At 54.9% G+C, this 22,751-nt stretch overlaps 1 protein-coding gene, 1 long non-coding RNA gene and 1 other non-coding gene across 5 annotated transcripts; 1 reads left to right on the top strand and 2 right to left on the bottom strand.

Moving 5' to 3' along the window:
- Nucleotides 1-1,980: 1,980 nt before the first annotated feature.
- Nucleotides 1,981-18,826, bottom strand: LOC105071708 (CUGBP Elav-like family member 3). Of its 2 annotated transcripts, XR_012501283.1 has the most exons (14): nucleotides 17,481-18,826; nucleotides 16,118-16,200; nucleotides 11,104-11,152; nucleotides 10,543-10,671; nucleotides 10,331-10,410; nucleotides 9,165-9,308; nucleotides 8,882-9,023; nucleotides 8,503-8,652; nucleotides 8,074-8,139; nucleotides 7,620-7,775; nucleotides 7,254-7,397; nucleotides 6,264-6,401; nucleotides 5,334-5,395; nucleotides 1,981-4,626 (listed from the first exon to the last, which is right to left on the bottom strand). XR_012501283.1 is itself a non-coding variant. In XM_074349426.1 (13 exons), the coding sequence occupies exons 1-12, from the start codon at nucleotides 17,623-17,625 to the stop codon at nucleotides 6,274-6,276; spliced, it is 1,416 nt and encodes a 471-aa protein (XP_074205527.1). In that variant the 5' UTR covers nucleotides 17,626-18,824; the 3' UTR covers nucleotides 1,981-4,626; nucleotides 6,264-6,273. The 2 variants fall into 2 exon arrangements, 1 of the variants encoding a protein (XP_074205527.1); XM_074349426.1 differs by lacking the exon at nucleotides 5,334-5,395 and having other exon boundaries at nucleotides 17,481-18,824.
- On the bottom strand, nucleotides 7,144-7,216 carry TRNAT-AGU (transfer RNA threonine (anticodon AGU)). Its single transcript has one exon. It is a non-coding gene; the product is annotated as a tRNA-Thr (tRNA).
- Nucleotides 13,932-17,620, top strand: LOC141574353 (uncharacterized). Of its 2 annotated transcripts, none has more exons than XR_012501284.1 (3): nucleotides 13,932-14,654; nucleotides 15,120-15,286; nucleotides 16,658-17,620. It is a non-coding gene; the product is annotated as an uncharacterized LOC141574353 (long non-coding RNA). The 2 variants fall into 2 exon arrangements; XR_012501285.1 differs by lacking the exon at nucleotides 16,658-17,620 and adding an exon at nucleotides 15,376-16,195.
- Nucleotides 18,827-22,751: the final 3,925 nt, after the last annotated feature.

Raw genomic sequence — 22,751 nt, forward strand, 5'->3', positions numbered from 1 at the left:
GGATGAAGGCACGTGAGGAGATCTTCATGAAGAAAGTGGTGTTTCAGGTGAACTGTTTAGAAAGAGCAGGCTTTCGACAAGAAGGCACTCAGCACACTTTACTGAGCCATTATGTGCCAGACAATAGTAACTGGGGACGAAAAGACATTGTGGGGCGGGGAGGAGGGGGAGAAGCAAGCTTGTCCAGATGAACGGCAAATAGTCCTGTCTGATTAGAACGTAAGGTGTGGGTAGGAGTAAAACAGAAGATGAGCCTTTGGAGAGCCTTGAATGCCAGGTGAAGTGCCCTGCAGTAAAAGAAAGAGCCAGAGCAGTTCTGTTGTTTTTCACCAGCTGCGGTTTAGAAACACTGATGTGTCAGGATGCACGCAGGAGGCTCGGTCTGTGAGCAGTGAGGGAGTGAGCAGTAAGAGGCCATGATGGCTGAAACAAGGGAAACGGATATGAGGGAAATTGTGGAAGTAAAATCCTTGGTGACTTAATACTAAACATTGAATTTATGTGAGAGTAGTAAAAGGCTCCTAAGGTTTTATGTCTAGGTGACTAAGAATGCAGATAATATTTAAAGTTGAAACTTTGGGGAAGAAAATACTTTAGCTTTGGACCTATTATGATTGAGGCGTGGGTGAGAAATCTAGATCTCAGAGTCCTGCGGTTAATTAATTATTTGCTGAGCACCTTCTAATATTCTGGGCACTGACCAGGATGGGGAGGGTACAGTGGTGACCAAGGCAGAGAAAATACCTGTGGATGAATTTGTAGAAGACAAGCGGCTTCCTTGGAGAGCAGGTCGTGGGGGAGCGGGAGGGGAAATGGGGAGACGGGTGAGGAGGACGCTTCAAGCCTCAGTGGGTGGGGGTGACCTGGACGGTGCTGATGGCAGAGGAGACGGAGATGGAGAGTCAGATGTGAGTCGATCACCGACACATTTGAGAGAACCAGTAGGGCTTTGCAGCTGGGCTGCGTATGAGAGGTGAGAGAAAGGGTGTGATCAAAGCATTGGCTGGAGTAGCCGCACTGTGGTGCTGCTTACTCGTGAGGAAGGCGGAGGGGGGAAGGCACGACTGAAACTGAGTTCAGGAGAAACATTAAGTTAGAAACACAAAGCTGAGGGTCATTTTCATCGAGCAGATGGGAGGATGCAACCCCGTTTATGGGGCGCAAGAGGAAGCTGAGAGACTGAAAGAGGGGCCAGAGAAGAACCCTAAGAACCAAGAGTTTGAACCAGGGCTGCTCAGATTCTCAGGTCTGGAGAAGAGATGAGTCTTGGCCATGAGTGGGAAATCCCTTCAGTCACAAATACAAGCAGCCAAGGCTGTGAAAGGCTTCGAAATTGTAGCAGGAGAACTGCAAGGCAAAGGAGACCCTGAAAGTCAGAGGGCATTAAGCTCCTGCAGGTCCAGCCCTTAGGAAATGGGGACACCTTGCGTAGCATTCATACACTTCAAAGCTCTGAAAACACGGGAGGGGGTGGGAATGCACTGAAGGGGTGATGGGGCTTTTCCTCTGCCACGTGCTCATCACCAGAGCCCCTCTTCACTGAGGATGTTTTTCTAAATGTCTGTTTTTGTTTCTAAAACTGGAAGGCTTCTCCCAGTCCCTGCTATTAACCTGTCAGCTCCACTCTTCTGCTCGAGAAGTTATTTTCCTTTACTCTTCTCTTTGTGCCGCCATTAACACGTGAACAGTAACTAGATTATTTTAGAAGAAACCGGTGCTGAGTTTCATCTTGCTTGGTGTGAAGTTAGGGGATCCTACTGTCATCATTTCTTGTTTCATGTGTGTTTCATTACTGAGGCCTCTTCTGCTCAGAAGAGATCTTAGTGAACTTCGGTAGCTAACAGAACTACCCCTCCTTTATATCCTTCCTACTGTATTTGAAGCCAGTATTATGCCCGAAAAATCTGTCTCCACACAAAAGACAAGTTAGGAGCCGCCTTTCCTGTCTCAGATGGCCTCTTGTGTTTTGCCATCAAAGGACCTGGAGAATCCCTCCCTGCCCAGAAGTTTTTGTGTTTCCCCCAAAAGACCCTTCTGTGTCTTTTCCACCCCCATCATTCAGTATTGCTTCTCTGGAGAAAATCTGGCTGCAGCCTTGCAGTGAGCAGTGACAGACAATAAATGTAGTCTTCAGTGTTTGTGTGAGAGACTGCCATACCGAGGGGCTGTCTGAAATCTGGAAAGACACCAGGAAGGAGGAGACTTCCTAGTCCTTCCACCTCCCACATCCCAGGAGAACCCACCAGCCAGTAAATCACGCTGGGAGGTGCCCTTTGGTTTATACTCCACCTTCCATCTTTCTGTCCTGACCCACAAACTGTTATGAAGCCACAGTAAGCATCTCAGGGGAAGATTCATAATGTTAACACCAACTCCTGTTAAGGTCTTCCTCCTTACACACATCTCTTCCCATCTCTGACCATACACGCCCGCACGCCACGTGTGCTCACGCCCCCTCTGTCTCTGTTGAATTGAGACTGCAGGTGCTGCATACTTGGCTCAGAACCCTGACTGGATTCTCTTCCTTCCCAGGGACTCCCATCCCTGATCTGCACCAACCCAAGAGGCTTTTTCCCCTGAAACAGTGTCTGCAGATACGTCTATGGTGCTGCACATGTTGCTTCTCTTTTCTAACTCTTCCCAGTTTGGGGCAGTTTAGGAGAAGGCAGAAGTATGCGGTGGAGGGTGGGGATTCACCCATCCTTGTGCTCTCGCAGAGCAGCTCTGATGCGAGGCCAGGTCGGGGCTGGAATGTGAGCAGGTTTATAAGCAGGAGGTGATAAGGGTGGGGTAGCAGGTAGCTGCCTAGAAGCACATGGCCCGTGTGCTGGGAAGTCAAAGGTGACACCTGTGTGAGCCCCTGACCCTCGCCCAAAAGCAGTTCACCGAGAGGAGTCCAGAAACTGGAGGGACCTTAGGTCTTACGCGTCCACCTTCTGCTTGGTCAGGGTCACCGCTCCAGCCTGCTGGGTGCTTCCTGGGACCTTTGCCTTGGGTCAGACACCAGGTATCTGAAGCTGTGAGGCAAGAGCGTCACCTGCCCTGCGGCCTGGGCTCCCCTCCTGCAGCTATGGCTGCCTTAGTCCCTTAGTGGTCCCGGGTAAGCTAACTGACCTCCAGACTCTCCATTTCTGTGTCTGTAAAATTATATCCTGCCTCACGGGGCAGTTGGGAGGTTAAGTGAGGAAACGCACGTTAAGGGCCTAGAACAGAACTACATGCAGAGCAGCTGCTGAGTGACAGGCGGCGGTGCAGCTAGCTCCCGGTCTCCCCGCTGGCCGCCTGCCGGGACAGCTCAGCGCGAACGAGGGGGAAGTGGGGTCTGGGATAAGGCTGCACACCCTGGCCTGCAGAGGGGCTGGGCTGGATACGAGAGAGAGGCCTGCTGAGCTGCTTGCTTCCCTCTGTGCCCAGCTCTGCAGAGCACTCCAGAATTAAGCCCCAGAGAAGGGCAGGATAGGATGACAAAGCTGTGACCCCGGCCTGGACACTGCTCAGAGGCAGGGATTGGGCCCTCCTGATGGAGTTTTCCTCTCCCAAACCTCACTCCTCACTCACCTCCCCGTCCCCAGTGTGCACAGTCTCTTACCTTCAACCTTCCAAGACTCTTATTTGGTGCTTTTAAACTTTTTTCTTTATTTAGACAGAAAAGACCAACTCTTTAAAAGTAAAATGCAATAAATAAATAAGTTAAGCATAGAGAAGTGTCTGAAACTGACTCCCCGCTCTCCCCTTAACCACTCCCACCCCCACCCCATTTCTTTTCCCTAAAACCTCTTTCTAAAGAAAATGATCAGGTAATAAACCCCTTTAGCCCTCCCCTCACCCCTCTTCCCAAATACCCAGTTACCCCCCAAAGCAAAGGGAGAAATCAAGAGAGAGAAAAAATCCAAGGGAAACATTGTCTAAACTCCCAGAAAGAGAGATGGCAGCGTCCGGCCGGGCCGGGCTGGGTAACGCACGGGTGGCAGTGGTATTTACACGGAGGGAACCAGCAGAGACTGTAAACATTTTTAGGGATTTGGGGGAGGTCTTTTCCTCGGAGGAGGAGGGTCTCTGTGGCTGACTGGCAGAGAGGCAGCCCTCAGGGCTCCCCCACACCCTCCTTAGAGGGGGCCCTTGGGGGAGGCAGTGAGTTTTAGGGCCGGGAGCCCAGGGTTCAGGGATATCCTACCTCTAAGCTGAGGGTGGCAGGGAGTGTGAGGACCAGCGTCTGAGAAGCCCCTAACGTGGGGCAGAGGCTGGGTGAGGGCTGGGGGGGGGCGTGGGGGAGGCCCCGCTGCCCTCAGGGGCCGCATGGGTGGGACAGGCCCGCTGGTGGGGGGGGCAGGTGCGAAAGCTGGGCACAGAAAGCCCATCACAGGAGCTCCAGCAGAAGGCAGGTACCCCCTGGAGCCTTCGAGCCTGTTCCTTGCTCCCTCACAAAGGCCAAAAGGGCACCTGGGAGGAAACAGGCCCTTCAGGGGAGGCAGGGTGGTGGGAGTGGGCCGGTGTCCTGTGCCCCCAGGGCCGTGAAGCAGCGTTTGCCCCAGCACCCGATCAAGGCCCAGGGCAGATGTGCAGAGAGGGCTGGGGCCAGTCGTGGGGAGAAGGGGTGAGGTGCCCCTTCCTCTGGTGTGTCCAGACCTGTGAAGGAAGGAAACATGGGTGAAGCTGTGGGGAAGACGACAGCCACTGCAGGTCACAGGCCCCAGGGGGAAGAGTTAGCTGGGGTGGCTCAGGAAGGCAGGTCATCGGAAAGGCCTCAGTCCAAACTGAACCATCCGGCTCCCCAGCCATTCGACAAGGGGCAGGGATGGAGGGGATGGGACGGAGGGACTAATGATTCAAGAAACCAAAAGGATTAGGAAGGAGATATTCAAACAGCCCGTGAGAAAAAGAAAGACTGAAAGATATGGAGACCAGGACTCGAGGGGGAGAGAGGCAAAGAAATGAGACAACAAACAGGCAGGCAGAGGTGACTCGGAGGAAGGGAGGGGCACAGTGTATGGGCAGACACCTGGAAAAGAGCAAAGGGGCATCCGCAGAAGGGCGGCGGAGCAGGCCAGGGTGGAGCCAGGGCTGGGCTTGGGGCTGGAGTCTCGGGGGGGGGGGGGGTGAGACCCCCCCCAGCCCCTAGGGGGTGCTCTCATTCCTTTTAGGAAAGGAACAAAGAAGCAAGAGAGAAGTGCACGGAACACAGACCACAGTCACCAACCACTGTTGACCAAGCACATCCCGCGAGCTGCCCCCAGCCCTGACCCTGGGCTGGGGGGGCGCTTCCCTCCGCGGCCCCCTCCCCAAATAACAAACAATCGGCTCCAAAGACAACACGCTCGTTCCATGCAACTTACAGGGGCCCGGAGCAGGGGTCCGGGGATGGGGGCTTCGGCCGACAATGGACACGGGCCCTGGGCTGGGGGGCCCCCAGGGTGGGGGGAGTTAAGCAGCCAGGATTGGGGGGAAAGGGGGAAAAACAGAAAATGTGGGTGTTGTTCTTGGGTTGTATTTTTTCAGGTGTTTGGTCCAAAGGAGAATTAAACAACACAAAAGTAATCAAAGGTCACAGCTCTGTAGCCATGAGCGTGGGGTGGCGGCAGGCAGCGGGGTGAAGGGGACCTGTTAAGTGAAATTCACAGGCAGTCCAGCGCTTCAGCCACCTCCACCTGAACTGAAGCTGCTTCCCAGAGGCCTGGTGCTCAGGCTCCCCCTAGTCTGCTCTGCACTGTCCACTGTCTCATGGGTCTACTGCTGTATGAGGGAAATCACCTGGGGTCCAGGGCGCTGGGACCTGATGTTCCCACTTCTCAGGAGAACAGATAATCCAGGAGCCGGTGATTCTAGGACCCTCTAGTACCCTAAACCAGCCCCCATTCCCCAAACCCTACTCCTCTTAACTCTACTCCAACCCAAAGGAAAACCAGAAAGAGAGACATACAAGACACATGGACACTGACCAGACAAACGAGACCAGATATTGGGGAGATCTAGGGAGTGGACACAGATATACACAGACTTGGCTCTCTCCGGGGTCAAGTGTGTATGTGTGTGTGTGTGTGTGTGAGGGAGAGATGGAAAGAGGAGGTGGGGGTTGGGGAGAGAGACTTGGATGATTGAAAAACAGCTGAGGAAGCTGCTCCAGATCCCTCCTTCAAGTGTCCAGAGTGAGGGGTGGGCATCCCTGCGAGTAGTGGGAAAGGTGGGGGGCAATCCAAGTGAGGGGCCCTGGCTGCAGTGGAGGGGCGGGGGGGCTGGAGAGGCCACGGGTTGGGAGCATGACCCACCTGGAGGCCCTCAGTAGGGCCGGTTGGCATCCTTAGGCCGCTTTAGCTGGACTTTGAGGCGCTTCATGCCAATCTGGAAACCGTTCATGGCCTGGATGGCAGCCTGGGCACTGGCCGGATTGTCGAAACTCACAAAGCCTGAGGTGAGAGGGGCATAAGGCCTGGCCCAGCCCCCTCACTCTCCTGTGCTTAGGGCCAAAGCCTGCTCTTTGCTTTCCGATCACCAGCCTACTTCCTCCAGGTCTTGAAACCCCAATGTCTAGAAGACTGCCCAGCACACCGTAGGCATTCAGTAATTGTTGATTGACAGTTGAGTGACTGAGTCCTGTCCAGCCTCTCTCACACCCCGGAATGTCCCTTTCAGCATTATTTTGAGAAGCAGCCCCTTCCTCAGCCTTGGTAGCTCTGAACCTGCCTTTTGAAACCTCCGCTCCAGACCTTACATGACTTCTAAAACCCAGAGGACAAGCATGTTCCCTTTCTCTCCCGAGGGGCTTTCAAAGAGTGAAGGCAACTGATCGCTGCTCCCTAAGCCTTCCTTCTGAAAACAGGACTTCCCCAGTTTCCGAGACTCTTTCCGCCCTCGTAGAGCATGGGTCTGACCGGTTCTTAGGGAGAACAGATGAAGCTGTGGTTTTCTGGAGGAAGAGATGGTCCTGGGCAGCAGCTGGTATGGAATGTTTGCAGGGTAAAGAATGGTTCTTTCTGACTCTTGGACAATCTGGATTTCAAATATTGGGCCCATTGCAACCATATTGCAACCATAAGTGCCTTCAAATGCATCAGACCTTGTCCTCACCTGGAGTTTGGCCAAAATGTGCCGTATTTTATCTTTTGAGTAGGGGAGGTAATTAGGCTTTTTCTTCCTTTCTTTTTTTAATGGAGGTACTGGGGATTGAACCCAGGACCCCATGCTTACTAAGCACTCACTCTACCACTGAGCTATACCCTCCCCCCCATATTTTATCTTTTGGATCATCATATTCTTACCAAAACACTTGCTCTGATTGGTGGCCCGGTCAACAAAGACTTTGGCTGAGATGACATGGCCAAAGGGGACAAACATCTGGAGGATCTCTGAGTCCGTGAACTCCTGGGGCAGGTGGTAGATAAAGATGTTGCAGCCGTCAGGGCCTGGGTGGCAGCAGAGACAGAAGGAAGGGCTCAGTGATTGAGAGACAGACTCAAGGTGCCAGGGACCAGGGAAGGCAGCCGCCAGCATGTGAGCCAGGGTGCCAGCCACCTCGTCCCCACCTGCTTTCATCCCCACATGTGGGGCCAGAGCTGGCCTTGGAGCCCACGGCAAGGAAGCCCCGTCCCGAAGGCGCTTGGCTGGCGGGCCCGCTCAGGCCATACCTTCCCGCTGCTGCTGCTGCTGCTGCTGCTGCTGCTGCTGCTGCTGTTGCTGCTGCTGCTGCTGCTGCTGGGGGGGAGGCGGGGGCTGCTGGGCCACCAGGGCAGGGGGCTGTGGGAACGCAGGCGCCACCAGGCTGTAGGCGGCTGGGTAGGCTGCTGGCAGGGAGAATAGAAAGAGCTAATGGGGCTCTGGGATGCCTGTGGCCCTGCCCCTCCAGCCAGCTCCGTCTCCCTTTCCCTAGCCCGGGCTGGTGGAGTGGACAGGGCTGAGAGGTGTCAGAAGAGCAGCTGCCTCAGACCCTGGATGCCCTGCTCCTATGGGGCATCCTCACAGGTGTGTCCTGTCAGTGAGTCTGAGCGGGTGGTTGGCCGGGAGCATGAAGCCCAGACCCCACTTCCGGGCGTCTTCTCCTCTCGCCATCCCTGGGCCAGCGCCTGGGCTGGGGCTCCTCACCTGTATAGTGCTGCATTCCCGCGTAGGCCTGCTGCAGGGGGTCCACCGGGGCCGCGGGGCTCTGGGCTGGGGAGAGCAGCACTGACCGTGAGAGTGGGGCTGGGCCACGGCCGGGAGCCCCACCAGTGCCTCTCAGAGCAGAGGCCAGGCGGGCCGGGAGGAGAGCCTCATCTGGGCACGGGGTGTGAAATGAGAGGGTGGGAATGCGCAGAACCGTGGGAAGAGGGGCGAGCCTGCATTAGCAAGATTTGAGTGTGTGAGAGGCTGTGAAACCCTGGATGAACCATTTCGCCTGTCTCAAGACAGAGCAGAGGAAAGCACCTTATAACCCCAACACCTGGAGAGGGAAGGCGTGTCATGGCTGCTGGCTGTGGGAGCGGTGGCTGGGATGGCTGCTGGGGAGAGGACGGGGCAGGCAGAGAACCCCACCTGGGTAGGGGTGAACCCCGTTGGGATACAGAGCATCAGGGGCAGGCTGCCCAGCAGGCTGGGTGGGCACCGGGCTGTAACCGTTGACGCCCAGGGCGGCAGGGATTGCAGAGACAGGCGTGGCGGCAATGGCAGGAGGGGTGCTGGTTCCTGGGGAGGAGAAAGCGGCAGAGACAGAGCAGAGAAGCAGACACACACACAAATGCAGAGAACCAGTCAGCAAGTCTGAGGGCAGAGGGGAGGAAGCAGGCTGCTCTCTGAGCCCAGACCCCACGGCTTCCCTGAGTGATGCCCTGTGAGCTACCTCTCCCTGCCCCAACCAGGGGAAGCTCCCACACCTGCCCCATTCGCACCCGGCCCAGCCCAGCCTGGGCCTTACCTGAGGATGGGGTGATGGGGGTGGCGATGAGGCCATTGGCATTGATGGCGGCCATGTGCTGCATCTGCACAGCAGCCATGGTGGCCATGGGGCTGAGGTAGGCACTGTGAGCCGCTACCAGGGCCGCCTGCTGCTGCATCAGCTGGGGCAGGGGGAGAGAGGAGAGTGGGGCCAGACCCCCTGCACCCGGGCCTGAATCCCTTCCCAACCCTGGGCCTTGGCTTTGGGAGGGTGGGGGCAGGACACAGGAGGCCAGGAGGAGATGGGGATGGGCATTGCTCACGGCCTGGGTGTAGGCGCTGTAGGCTCCAAACTGGAGAGCGATGGGGCTGAACATGCCCAGCTGGGTGGCCACCTGCTGCATTCGGCGGAGACCTCGCTCCTTCTCCGTGTCAGCAAACTTCACCACCAGGCTGGACGAGGCACCCTGGGCACGGGCCCCACATGCGGTCAGAGGGAGAGAGTCAGGGTCTCTCCTCCCCAGAGCCCTCAGGACCTGGCCTCAGGTCCACCACACATGGCTTAGCCTCTTTGGGAGGGCAGCCATCATTAGGCCTATGTCAAATGGGGAGATTTTCATCCCACCCTCCCCCTGTGCCAGGGTGTGCAAGAGACTAGAAAAGGTGAAGGCATATTCTTGAAAAGGGAATGCAAAGGGCATCATTGGCTTCTCCATGAGGATTCTGAATTGGAAATCATCCCCAGGGTGCATCAGCCACAGCAAACAGTTTAATCTCAAGCTCATCTTGCCTTGTGGCTACCCCATGCCCTTAACTTACCCCCTGCCCCCATGCCCTAGTCCTCATGGTGTGCTCAGGGGGTGCAGCTCAAAGTTTAATGCCAGCCTATGCCAAATAAAAGCCAGCCTGGAACATTTGCGAGGATTGTCGTGGAATCCTAGGATCTAGAGTGCAGTTCTTTATCTGATGCTACGCCCTCTAGTCCAAGTCTCGCTGAGTGCTTGCCCAGCCTCTGCTGGAGAACCCCTGAGCTGTGGGAAGCTCACCTCCCTGGGAGCCATCTAGTTGCATGTGAGAGGTTTGCCCTGCTGGGGAGCCCTCCACGAGAGCCATCAGTTGACCCACTGCTAATGTGCCGAGACAGCAGGATGAATGTGCAGAGGGCATGTGAGGCCTTGAAGCGACTGTCCCGATGCCCAGCCAATGCGGGTGGTGGGTACGGGAAGAGGTGAGAGATAAGGGAGAAGGCTGAGGGCTGGAGGAGGCAGGAGAAGAGAGTGAGGACATTTGGACTGAAGATGAGGGATAAGAGCCTGGGAGATGGTATTTGAAAGGTGAAGCTGTCCCTAAGATGTTTGATTCTTCCGCCAGAAACTTCTTGAATAAATTCAAAGACCCTGTCTAGAATGGGCTGCCCTGCCTGAGCCACAGTCTGGCGGGGGCCCAGTGAGACTGGAAGAGGCCGGAGGGCAGGGGCAGCAGGGCTCACCGGCAGAGTCCGGCTGCTGTGAAGGGTGTTGATGGCTGCTTGGGCCTCGGCGTGGGTCTGGAACTTCACGAAGGCGCAGCCTAGAGAGTTCAAGAGGGAGGAAGAGAGGGTGAGAGCCCACCCTGGAGGGCCCCTACAGTCCCCATTGCCCAAGGGACCAGGTGGGGCAGGAATGCAGAGGGCTTGGTGAGGGAGGGGGGTCAGTGGGCTACCTTTGCTGGTGCCATCTGGCCCCCGGAGCACAGTGCACTCATCTATGGTCCCAAAAGGCTCGAACATCTTCCGGACGTCTTCATCTGTCTGCTGCTTCCCTAGCATCCCCACAAAGAGCTTCCGGTCTTCTAGGGGGTAAGGCAGAGGAGAAGGGGCAGGTTCAGGGCCTCCTGGCTGCTTTCCCAGCCCTGTTCCAGCTTGGGACAGGCAGAGACCCCACTCCTTCACCTTCAGCTCCTCCCTGGAACTGCCCTCACCTTGGGGACAGACGGCTCTGGGCTGTGAACGGGGTGATGGTTAGGGAGCGGGGCACAGTTACGTAGGATGTGTATCCCAGTTCTGAAGGACTGACTTGCACGACACTCTGGGCCTCAGTTTTGCCATCTCTACAATGGGTTGGATCACATCCCCTCTGGCTATGCTGACTCCTATGCGCATCTTGACTGGAAACCCTTCAGAATTCTCAGACTTTCTTTTTCAAGAAAGACTGCCTCTCAGCTACTTCAGGCCCTGGGCTTGAGGATCGAGGGAGGAAGACTGAGTCAAGGTACAGAACCTACCTCCTCGGCTCTCGCTGTCGGCTGGCTTGACCTGGATCGGCCTGTTCATCTAAAGGAAAGAAGAGAAGGCAACTGCTGGGGACCTCCTCCAAACACCCCAAGAGCCCTCCTGGGGCCAGGACCTGCGGAGAGGCTACAGGGAGTGAGCCCAGGCCCAGCCCCCTAAACTGCTAATGAGAAGGAAAGAATGGGGCTTGATCTTGTTTCGGATTAGGCCCTGAGGGGATCAAAGGTGGTGGAAGGAGAGGCTGTAGAGGAGGATGCTTATGGGGTACGACCCCAAGCTCAGGTGAAACCCCAGAAGATTTGGCCCAGGAGAGCAGGGCTGCCCACAGGACCCAGATCCTGAGATAGAGTTCAGCCAAGGGCTATTCAGCAAGAGCCGCCTCAGTTCTACAAAGTAGGAGCAACAGAGGCCACCCCATCAAGCAGCCCCAAGGAAGGCTCTAGACTGAGGGAAACCCCACAGATGCCCCAACTTCCTTCTGACCCCTAGAGGTGTGTCTGCCTCTCTTTCTGCCCCTCTACACCCCTTGACCCCAGGGGGAAGGCACTTGGGCAGCACAAAGGGAGCAGATGCCCAGTCTCCGTGGCAACGGGAGAATGCGCGCTATGGCAACCGCCCACTCAGCCTGATTTATCCGTCCCCGTCGCCCTGGCGACCGTGGTGACGTCATCACTTCTGCTGCTTCACACACCCAGAGAAGGAGTGGGGAGGGGGGTGGGAACAGGGTATGCTGTGGGGGGAAGATTTGGTGGGGGCTGGGAGGTGGGGGAGGGGCCCAGGGGAGCTTCCAGATCCTGGAGGGAGGTGGTGAGCAGGCCCTGCCCGGGCCATGCTGTCCCGGCTCCTGCCTTCCTCCTCCAGATCAAATCCTTGATGTCTCACTGCCGAGACAGCTCTAAAAGAGGAATTGCTGTCCCGTGCTCTTTTGAGATTCTCTCGGTATCCGGAAGTCCTCCAGAGATCTACCCTCTCCCCTACTCCTGAAGCATCTCCCTTTGTTCGGCCTCCAGTGGAAATGCAGACAGCCCCAGTTCCGCTTTCCATGTTCCTGACTGGTGAGAGGACTTGGGAATGACTCCTGCAGGTTGATTTCCTTAACCGGAGTGGGGAGCATCTTAGGAACTGGAGAGGGAGGGGAAGGACTCAGTATCTCATGTCTGAATATATTTTGCTTTTGAAGACTTTGACCGCTGGGGTCACATCTGGTCACCCAAATCATCTGATGGCGGAACGGCGCTAGTTCTAGTGACCAAAAAGAAACAAACAAACCGAAGAAAACTTTCTTTTACATTCTGAGAGTGGGGCCAAAGTTACCCTCAGGAAAGGCACTGGACTTCCAGGACTGGCCCTGCCACTCTTGGACAAGTCATTCCTCTCCTCTAGGCATCAGCTTCCTCATCTATAAAATGGGCTGGATCAGGCGGTCTTGAGTCAGTTATTCTAGCCTTGGAGACTTTGGAGGTCAGCACTTAGCACAGAGAAGTGCAGAAATGATAGTTGCCCCTGCCCCTTCTCACACTGCACCCAGTTCCCAGGTGTCAGATCATGCCAGTTGGCCTGACTGGACTCTGCTGGTGAGGTATCCCAGCCCTGGATCGATCTAGGCCCCACCTCGACCAGTACTCCCTCCCTGGCCACCCCTCCCCCCAATCTCTGAATCTGAGAGCAGCTGGTGGGGGAGGGGGTAACAGTCACACAAATCCGCTGGCCAATCTGCCCCAGCTTTATCCTCCACCAATCTGGGATTATCCCATCGTTGGTTCTATCTCCTCAGGAGTGTGTGTGTGTGCATGTGTATGTGTGTGTGTCTGTGTGTGCAGCAAGGGGTGTACGCCTTCTCTCCTGTACTCTTGCCAAAGCAATTAGGAAGTCCCCTCACAGGCATCTGAGCAGCCAGCCCCCTAGCCCCGCTGCAGGAGAGGCCAACTCTGAACAGGAGGCATGGAGTCACGGCATCAGGGAATTCTTCTGCTTGTATTAACCCCTTTCCAACAGGCCCCTGGGGATTTACTGTTCCAGTTGGGGATGGGGGACCTGGGACCCAGAGAGAAAGGATGGCGTTCCCTCCCTGCAAGGCTCCTGGGCACAAAAATAGCATATCAGTAAATCTCCACAGCTGATATGGATTCACACAAACACACACACGAGTGCACAGATCACAGCCCAGACCATGTTGGTGGAAGGCTCCCCTGACTCCCTCATGGACAGCCTCCTCCCTCAATGGCCTCTAGTGCCCAGTCCCCAGCCTCTCTTTTTCTGGCCTGGCACTTCCTGTGGGAAGCTCAGCCTTTGTTAGCTTAGCTGGGGCACACCTGCCGCCTCCCCTGAGTCCAGCTGGGCCCTGTTTACCTGGCAACCTGGCTCTGGGCGCCTCTCTTCCCTAACTACCACCCACCAGGTGATAAGCCCTCCCCAGGGCCTCCCAAAGAAGAGGAGGCTATTTATACTCCAATCTCTGAGACCCTTCACCAACACGGTCACTTGTAAGTCTTTCCCTGTCACCAATAGCAAAGACCCCACTGCAAAGAGCTCCCCGCACCCACAAAATCTAATTCTCCTGAGGGCACAGGCCTGGTACCCTGTCACTCTCTTGTGCCCAGTGTCCCAGGCCACACACGGGTCCTCTCCACTGAGCCAGAGTCCACCTGCTCAACAGTGAGCTGACGGGGAGGCCCGTGCCCCGAGAGTGGGTTTTTGGCCCTAGTAGAGGAGGGAAGGGCAGGCCAGACAGGGGGCGTCCCTCACACCGCCACCTCCAGGAGGCCACATTCTGCTTGCAGGGAGAATCCAGGGACCTGTGACAGAGCCTCTCCTGGAAATCTTAGGGGAGAGAGAAGGAAATGGGGCCTGGCTCCCCTCTCCCTGTGGCCCAAAGCAGCACCTGAATATGGTGGCACCTTCCGGATTCTGGGGTGACCAAGATGGGGAGGGCATGAAGATTAGAGGGACTAGGAGGGACTTCCCAACACAATTGTGCAAAAGATGGCACATTGGACACACACACACACACACACACACACACACACACTCAGTGACTGTCTGAGGGGAAACAATGCTGCCAGGAAGGCAGGTGGCTGAGAAAAGACCTGAGGGCACAAAGGGTCAGGCCGAGCTTGGTTACAGACATCTGTCCCTTAAACTACCCTGCTCTGCTCCCCCAAACCCCCAGTATGGGGGCCCCTTGGAGGATGGAACCCCTCACTGCTTTCCTACTAAAGCCTCTGTCAGGTGCTGCTGGATTCTGTCCCCTGGGGCAAGGGCCAAAGTGGAGAACGCAGCATCACCTGGGAGCTTGGGGCAGGGCTAGACAATTTTTAACCCCGGGCACCCTTCTCGCTCTCCTCTGGCCCTGGGCCTCACTTCCTCAGGAAGAGGAAGCAGTGCCTTTCCACACTCAGGATGGAGCCCTGCCTGAGCCACACAGGCGGCTGGAGGGGGATGGAGCCAGGGCAGAAGCCCCCAGCTGGCACAGATGTTCCCCCTGCAGTGCCCCCGTCTCTGCCTTCTCCTTCATCCTCTCTGGTTTCCTCAGGGGCTCTGAGAGGTAGGAGGACAGCAGACACAGACAGAGGAGCAGCAGTGGAGATGAGAACTGTCGATTTCTGAAGGGCCTCCCCAGACAAAAGGAGAGTAAGGAGAGTTGCGAGGTCGTGCGATGGGAACCAGGCTTCCCAGGGATGTCTGTGCACACGTGCTCACACACACGCGTGCTCACACACACATGCACGTGCTCCTTGGAGCCTGAGCCTACTCACACATGCACGGATCCTAAATTCTGTGGGCGATGGCTGTTCTAGGCTGCCGTGCCCCCAGCCGGGATAATACAGTGGGGTAAAGTCAGGATGCTGGCAGTGGGTCTGCTTTCCCAGTGGTACTCGGGGTGGGGGGCCACAGAGGGGCAGGTCACAGACTGATGGAGGGTTCGAAGGTGAGAGTGGTGGAAGTAGTTCTAATTTTCTTAAATTCCCCCCACCCTCTTTCCCATCTGTTTTGTCTGTTTCCCTCCCAGGAAATGCTGGAGAATCAGCCTTGATCTCCATTTCCTACAAGGGGGAAGGAGCAGAGGATGTGACAGGTGTGTCTCCGGCACTCAGACTGTGTTTAGCAAATGCTGGCTGGAGGGAAGGATGGAGCTGGCTCTCAGGAGGTACTTTCTGAGGGAGACAACAGAAGCAGGTAGGTACTGAAAGGGAAGAGCTCAGCCTTTCCCCTCAGGATGCAGAACTGAGGGGCAATCTGAGATTCTTTATTCCTGCCCTTGCCAGCGCAGGTCTGGGACAAGCTGCAAAGCTGGCTGGGAAGAAGACAAAGAGCTCTGACCTTGTAGGTGGGAGGCCACATCAGAGGCCACGCCTGCCTCCCTGGGCACACTTGGCGGGGTCAGGCCTGACCCTCCGCAGTGATGTCTGCCTCTGCCCTTGCTTGCCGCCTCCTTCCCTACAGGGCTTACTCCCAGCCCAGGCCCAACAGGCCCCGATCCACCCTGACGCCCTGTGGTACTGTTCCCGCAGCTCTTCCTCAGGGACGCGAGGTGAGCCTGTCCGAGCTCAGAAGTCAGCACAGAGATGCCAGTCCAGCAGGCACCAGCTGCCCATCTCAGGCTGCAGGCACCCCTCCCCCATCTCACAGATTTCCTCCCCAGAGCCACAAAAGAGTGCCTAGTGCCTCCTGCTCACTCTGCCCCACACTTGGTGTCCAAAGTCTTCTCCCCACGCCTCCCAACCAGCTAAGTCCTCCCTCTATGTGTTGTCCCAAGGGCAGCTGGAAAGTGGGAAAGGGGCCGCCTCTGTTCTTTGCGAAGGTCACGTTTACTCTGCTAATCGCTGTTTTCCTTCTCTCCTGGTGAGGAGAAATGCATGCAGCTACAGCAAGGAAGGGGGGTGCTAGAAGGAGGGAGGGACTGCCTGGTGATGAGAGCAGGTGGAAAATACACTCAGTGTCTTGGGAAGGCGGTGCCCCTTCTAAGGCCCTTCTCAGCCCCCTGGCCCTGGAAAGGCCGGGACTCACCCCTGGAAGCGTCTTCTGTTCGTGCAGGGCGCTCTGGGCCTTCAGGGCTGAATCGCGGGCACAGTATGTCAGGAAGGCACATCCTGAGGAGGAGCAGGGGCAGAGAGACCGGGTCGGGGGGGGGGGGTGAGTCCTCGGTCTCCCCTCCCTAAGAGGCTCCCCTCCACGAGACTGAGGACTGGGAAGCTTGTCCCTTCTTGCCACCTTCTGTCTGTTGGGGTGGGGAGGTGTCTGAGGGGGGTAAACATTGTGCCCCAGGGGGTCTCTGGGCTGATGAGCGTGGGGCAGAGACCTAGAGACCAGGAGGCTTAAATGGAGGGGGTGGTGGAAGAGGAAGGATGCTTGGGCTGTCAGGAGCCGGGGCTTTGTGTGGGGGGAGGAGAAAGGGGCATGTGATCTCAGACAAGTACATGTAGTATGGTTTTCTCTCTTCCTTAGCTGATCTCCTTTCCCCTTTCTCTTCTGCCTCCACCTCCCTCCATCTTGGTCATCATCACCCCTCTCCTCCCCCATTTTCCCTATTTCCTCCTCTCTCTCCAGCTCCACGGGAGGCAGTGGCGGGTGAGAGTGGAATAGAAAAGGAAAGAGAAGAGCAGGTAGTGGGAACTCCCTGGGCGGGTGGAGGGGAGGCGGTGTGGCCCCTCTGGCTCCCAGCGCAGGGAGCTGTCCAAGTCCTGACCCCGGGGCCTGACCCTGCTTATCTGCACAGCCCTTAGGCCTAAGGCATATCCTCTCTTCACCCCCAACTCTCTTAACTTTCGAGTCCCCTACACTTTCCAGATTGATCTTTACCACCCTCTGTCCTTCGTACACTGTTTCCCAGGTCCCTTTCTTTAGTTCTGGAGCTGCCCTGCCCAGTCCACGTCCATCCACTCTTTCCAGGTTGAGGTCCACTCTGTGTCCTGACCCCCATCCCAATAGTATCTGAGGCTACTGAGACTCAGTCTTGTGTGCTTGCGCACGCGCGCGCGCGCGCACACACACACACACACACACACACACACACACACACACACACACACACCTGCCCAGTTGCTTATCTCCCAAACCAGCTCTCTGTTCAGCCTTCCTTAAGTTCATCCACGACATCATCCCCCTCAGCTCTGGGATCCACATCTCTGCAGCCCCCTTGACACCTCTTCCCCCAAAGAGGCTCTCCTTGGTCCTCCATCCAGAGTCCCCTGGTCACCCTGAGTTCTCTTCTAGCTCCCTCATCCACACTCCCCAGTCCCTGAACTCTTTTCCTTCCAGATCCACCTTTTCCAGCCATTCCATCCCTCCAGCTTAGCTTCCCCTCTCCTCCCAGCCTCCCAGCCTCCCAGCCCACTCCCTGAAGCCTCTCCAGCCTGGCCTGACCCCTCACCCTTGTGCAGCCCGGTGTACTTGTCCTTGATGACAGTCAGCTCGAAGATCCGACCAAACTGTTCGAAGATGGGTTTCAGGTCCTTTTCCTCCAGATGCCTCGGGATCTGCCCCACAAACAGCTTGATGGCATCCGGCTCCTTCATTGGGGCGGCCCAGGAGGAGTGGCCGAGGGGAGCAGGGAGAGGCCCAAAGCCAGGGGGAGCTGCCCAGCAAGGAAGCAAGTGGCCCGGGCCAGGGCCCAGCCTGGGGCTGGCTTTCCCTTTGGCCCCCAACCACAGTGCTGAGCAGAGGGGCAGCTCTTCACACAAAGGAGGCCCAGAGAGTTGAGGGCTAAGGGTCAGGGGTCTAGGCAGACGCTGTCATGCCACCAGGGGGCATAGCCCAAACAAACGATCTCCCTCCCAGAGATCTGGCAAATATCCCAGGATGGGAGGCAATGTGGCCAAGACCTGGGGTTAGGGTGGTAGCAAGGGTGCTGGGAATTGGTGTTTAAGATAAGAGCTGGAGGTGAAGGAAAGGGCCTGAGGAGGGAGAGGGGGATGGAGGCTGAGGGGTTAGAGGCCTGGTATGGTTGCCAGCAGCGTCAGTGTTGGGTAGGGGGGGCACTCCTGATGTGGGGCAGGTGGAGCTCTCGTTGGCTTCCCTGGGAGGACACCTCCCCTGTGGCTGATCCTTCTGCTGGGTCCGAAGATCCCTGATGCCAGATGCTTGATCTCTGATGGCGGCAGGGCTCCGGGGTCCCTTTTGCCCTGCAGCCCCCCTTCAGGTTCTCCCCTCAGCCCCCCTCCCACCCCCACCCCGGTCCCCGGGCCTGGACTGATGCTGGCTTCTCCCGCCGCTGGGGCTGCCTGCTTTCTCGGTCACCTGGGTCCCGGAGCTCTGCTCTCCGGCCGCGCTCTCCTCAACAAAAACCTCCCCCCTCCACACCCCCTCCCCACTCCCACCTCCTTTCCCCTGACATCAGTGATGTCAGTCTCAGGGGTGGAATACAAATTCTCTACCCTGGAGAGGGACGCACAATCCAGACAAGAGCCACGCCCTCTTTCTATCTGCTTCCTCCCTGACTCCCTTCCCACCCCCAGAAGAGCAGCTGGTCCTGTTGATAATAACCCTTCCCCCATCTTACTCCCCAATCACGAGTTGTGTAAGGCGCTAAGATGGAGAATTTATAGAGGAGCCCTAAGGTGGGGTCCATTGTTCCGGGGGCTGGAGCTGTCCCCGGTGCTGGAAGAGAGGACCCAGGAGAGGGGAGGCGGGGGAGGAAGGGAGGGGAGCCGGCATCTGGGGAGACTGAGAGTGGAGAGCCAAGGAAAACCAGCGGAAAGAAGATGGCATAGGGACAGTGGGCAGGTTGGGAGTGAGGAGAAGGGTGTAGCTGGTCGGGGGCGGGAGGAGGGGAAGCAGGTGTCAGAGCCTGGGGGAAAGGGCAGAAGAGACCCAGAGAGAAAGACAGAAAGAAGGGAGAGCAGGGTGAGATACATGCGGAGAGAGAACTGTGTGGTTTCCAGAAAAGGAACCAAGACAAACCCTATCTTGCTGGCATTTGCCAACGCCCCCTTTACGCCCTCTGGAGGGTTTGTGTGTATAAGTGCATGGGCAGGGAGGCAGTGGTGACAGCGGGAGCTCTCACGTGTAAGCTCCTGGAAGACCAAGACACCATTGGATACAACATTTTACTGTTCAGAGTGTCTAACACAGTGTCTTGTTCACATGTAGTAGGCACTCAACAAATATTTCTCGAATTAACAGTCAAATGCAGAGAACCTTTGATGGAGTAGATTCCTAATTCCTTCAGTGGGCAGAACCACAGCTGTCAAGCTCCCCTTTAGGGCAGAGGAAACCCAATTACTCCTTCCTTCCACCCCACCTTAGGTTCTCTGAGTGGGAGTCTCTAATTGAGTCAGGTAACAAAGAGGGATGGGTGAAGCATGTTTGGGGGCCGTTACTCCCCTGAACAGCTATGCTTCTATAGATGATCATTTGGCTTCATTATGTTGAGGGAGATGGACTGCTCCATGCCCTGGGCTCACTCACAGCTCCACCTCAATGCAGGGAGTATCTGTTGACATCAAACCTCCTGGACAGGGCAGCCCTTGCTTGCCATCAAGTGTTCACCAACCTGGGCTCACAGCTTTTGTGGAACACCCTGCTTCCTATCATTCTTTCATCCCAGAATGGGGCTGATGTCTCCACAGTGGTGCTGGTGTCTCTGAAATATGTCCCACCTGAATCCCAGCAGCCCCTATGCCTCTGCTATTTGGGCGGGCAGGCTTCTCTTCCGGAAGGGAAGTAATAGTAATATCACTTAGAGGACTATTCTGGTATCAGTCTGTGTCACAGGCACCATTCCAAGTGCTTTATATTTACTAATTTGTTTAACCATCAGCACAAACCTATGACATAGGTTCTAGCCTTCTCTGAGTAAAGATGAGGAAACCAAGGCACAAAGAAATTAAATGACTTGCCTAAGGTCACTCACTAGAAAGAGGTCCAGCTAAGAGTGGAGACCGGACAGTCTGGCTCCAAGTTCATGCATTTAACTCCCACAACAAATCTCCTGGTGGGAATGGACAGAGTAGCTGAGCCTGGCCTTTCTTCCTCTTGTGTCTTCATTTGAGCCCTGGATGAGAGATATCCTTCCCTCTGCTGCTTGATTGTCCATTAACCACCTTCCATCCTTCCTTAGCCTCATTTTCTGTGTCCTGAAGCCACATTCTGACAGGTATGCATGTTTGAGTGAGTGTGTGTGTGTGTGTGTGTGTGTGTGTGTGTGTGTAGACATGATTACACTTACAGTATGGATGCCAGGTTCTCTCAGTAGGGTCCTCTAAAATGGGTGGTGGTGGGAGATGGTAGAGGACTCAGTGCTGGGTGGTCAGAATATATGATCACAGTGTCAGGAAGTCAAGAGTGCAAACACATCTGGAAAGTAACTTTCCACTCATCTCCCCCACCCCCACTGCTCCTTCTCTTGCCTCCTAATCTGATCTTGGTATTTATGGAGATACTAAACAGATCACGCCCTCTGAGGATGGAGCCTAGGAAGACCCCATGGCCTTGTTGATCTCATTACTCTGTGTCTTGTCAGCAGATCTGCCGCCCTGCTGCTCATTCAGGCTTGGGGCTAATCATATTAATTGAAATATTAAACATTCACAAAAATGAATTATAATGAACTCCCCTCACTCCTCCTCTCAGTCAGCAGTTGAGGAGACAGCTGCAGGCAGCAGACCACCTCCAATCCTTTGCTTCATTCATGATCCTCAGATGGAGGGTTTCGGCGTGAGAGGAGAGGCAGAGTTTAGGGGAGAAGCCATGGGAGCTCTCTTCAGGCCCTCCCTGCTGGGTGACTGTGGGCACATCTCTGTTTTCCTTTTAGGCTGTGGGGGAGGGGAGCCCTGTGAGGTAAAGAGGAGGCGGGGGCGGAAAACTGACTCAGAGGCCCTACTGGGGAGTTGCTTTCCAGGAAGAAATGAGGCTCCCAACCCCTAGTTTCTCCAAGGAAGTTTCTCTGCCCACCATCCCAAGCTCACCTTCTTTTTTATTTTTCTGCCCTTAGTGCTAAGGTGCCCTACATTAAAATATTGACTTTACACAGAGAGAGCTCACTCTTGGTTTTAGATTCCTGGGAAATGAGGAATGCTGAATAATTGGGATACTTTTCAGAAAGGACAAAATGTAGTGATGGTATGTGTGGGCAGAGTGGCTAGTCACCAAATACTTGTTGGCCTCACTAATTGACAGCAGAGCGAAGACATCTGCAGCAGAATTTATGAGAGTGTGCAAAGAGCTGATTATACTTCCTTCAAGTGGCTTCCACCTCAAATGGAGAGGTAAGACAGGCCAACACAGTTTACAATAGTGAGAACTATCATATGCCAGTAAAAAAATGAAAGTAGCCTCTCTCATTGACACATATGTGTATTTGGGGTTTGGGCCATGGGTTGTGGTCAGTCAGGAAAGGCTTGATTGATTTTCAAAGCACAAGAAGATCATAGCCTAACAGAAGGAGGGCCTTCATTATTTTATTCGTGGTGGGGTGGGAAATGGAAGGAATTGTGCATGCATATGCGTGTGTGTGTGTGTGTGTGTGTAGATTTGCCAGTCCACACCAGCACTGTTTAATATAATGTAAGCCATATATATAATTTAAACATTTTTCATAGCCACATTAAAAAAGTGACAAGAAAAAGTGAAATTACTTTTAATTATATATTTTATTTAACTAATATATCCAAAATATTATTCAACATGTTTATATGACATATCCAAAATATTCAACATATAATCAATGTAAGAATTATTAATGAGATAGTTTACATTTTTTTAATACTAAGTCTTGAAAATCCACTGAGGATTTTACACTTACAGCTTATCTGACACTTAAATAGCAAATTTCAAAAGCTTAATAGCCACAAGTAGCTTGTGGTGACCACACCGGATGGTGCAAACCTAGAGGGTCTGCCACCACTTCTGTGAGGTGGAGTGGGGGAAAGAGACAGGTCCCTGGTCAGTAGGAATGATCACCCCTGATTAACCTCTGCTCCTATCTAAAAAAATCACTTCTGACAGATGGCAGCTTATCTACCTCTCACTATTAACTCTCGCTCCAAAAAACAACCAAAATGATTACTAACCCAGATGGGGTTTCTGGGGAGAGGCTTGTAGCCCACTATCTAATCTACCTCTTGAGGTTTTTTCCTGGCTTTGGAACTGCGAACATTTTCACTTCTTTTCCTCAGTCTTTTCTGAGAAGGATAGAGGCAGACCACCACCGAGATACCACTCCCAGGCCATGGCCTAACGCTAGGCTTGTTTCTTATGCTCTTTCCTTCCTCCTTGGGCAGCTGTTCACAAATCTGAAAAAACAGCCTCCTTTCAGACTCTCTTCTCGGCCTCTCAGAAGGCCTCTGTGGGGCATGATCTCTGGGGGTGTAGAAACTCAGCATTTGTGTGTATTGTCAAACAGCCTCCTGCCCTTTCTAGGTGCTATTTTCAGCTCTCTGGCTTTCTGTCTCACATTTTCTTCTTAATTAGATAGCAGAAGAACACATCTTGAAGACCAACTGCCTTCCTCCTCCTCTACTCAATTGGGAGTGAGAGAAATGATTTAGAATTTATGACGCTCAAGTTAATCTATACAATAAAGTCAGTCCAAGAGGGGATGCTTCTGGCAGGATGTCCCCAGGTCCTTTCCAGCATTTTTAGTCTGAGAACATGGTTCATTTCATCCTGTGGGGTGTTTCATGTTGTGTTAAGAATCTAAGAC

This window comes from Camelus bactrianus, chromosome 21 (assembly GCF_048773025.1).
Source record: "Camelus bactrianus isolate YW-2024 breed Bactrian camel chromosome 21, ASM4877302v1, whole genome shotgun sequence".
Taxonomy (NCBI): domain Eukaryota; kingdom Metazoa; phylum Chordata; class Mammalia; order Artiodactyla; family Camelidae; genus Camelus; species Camelus bactrianus.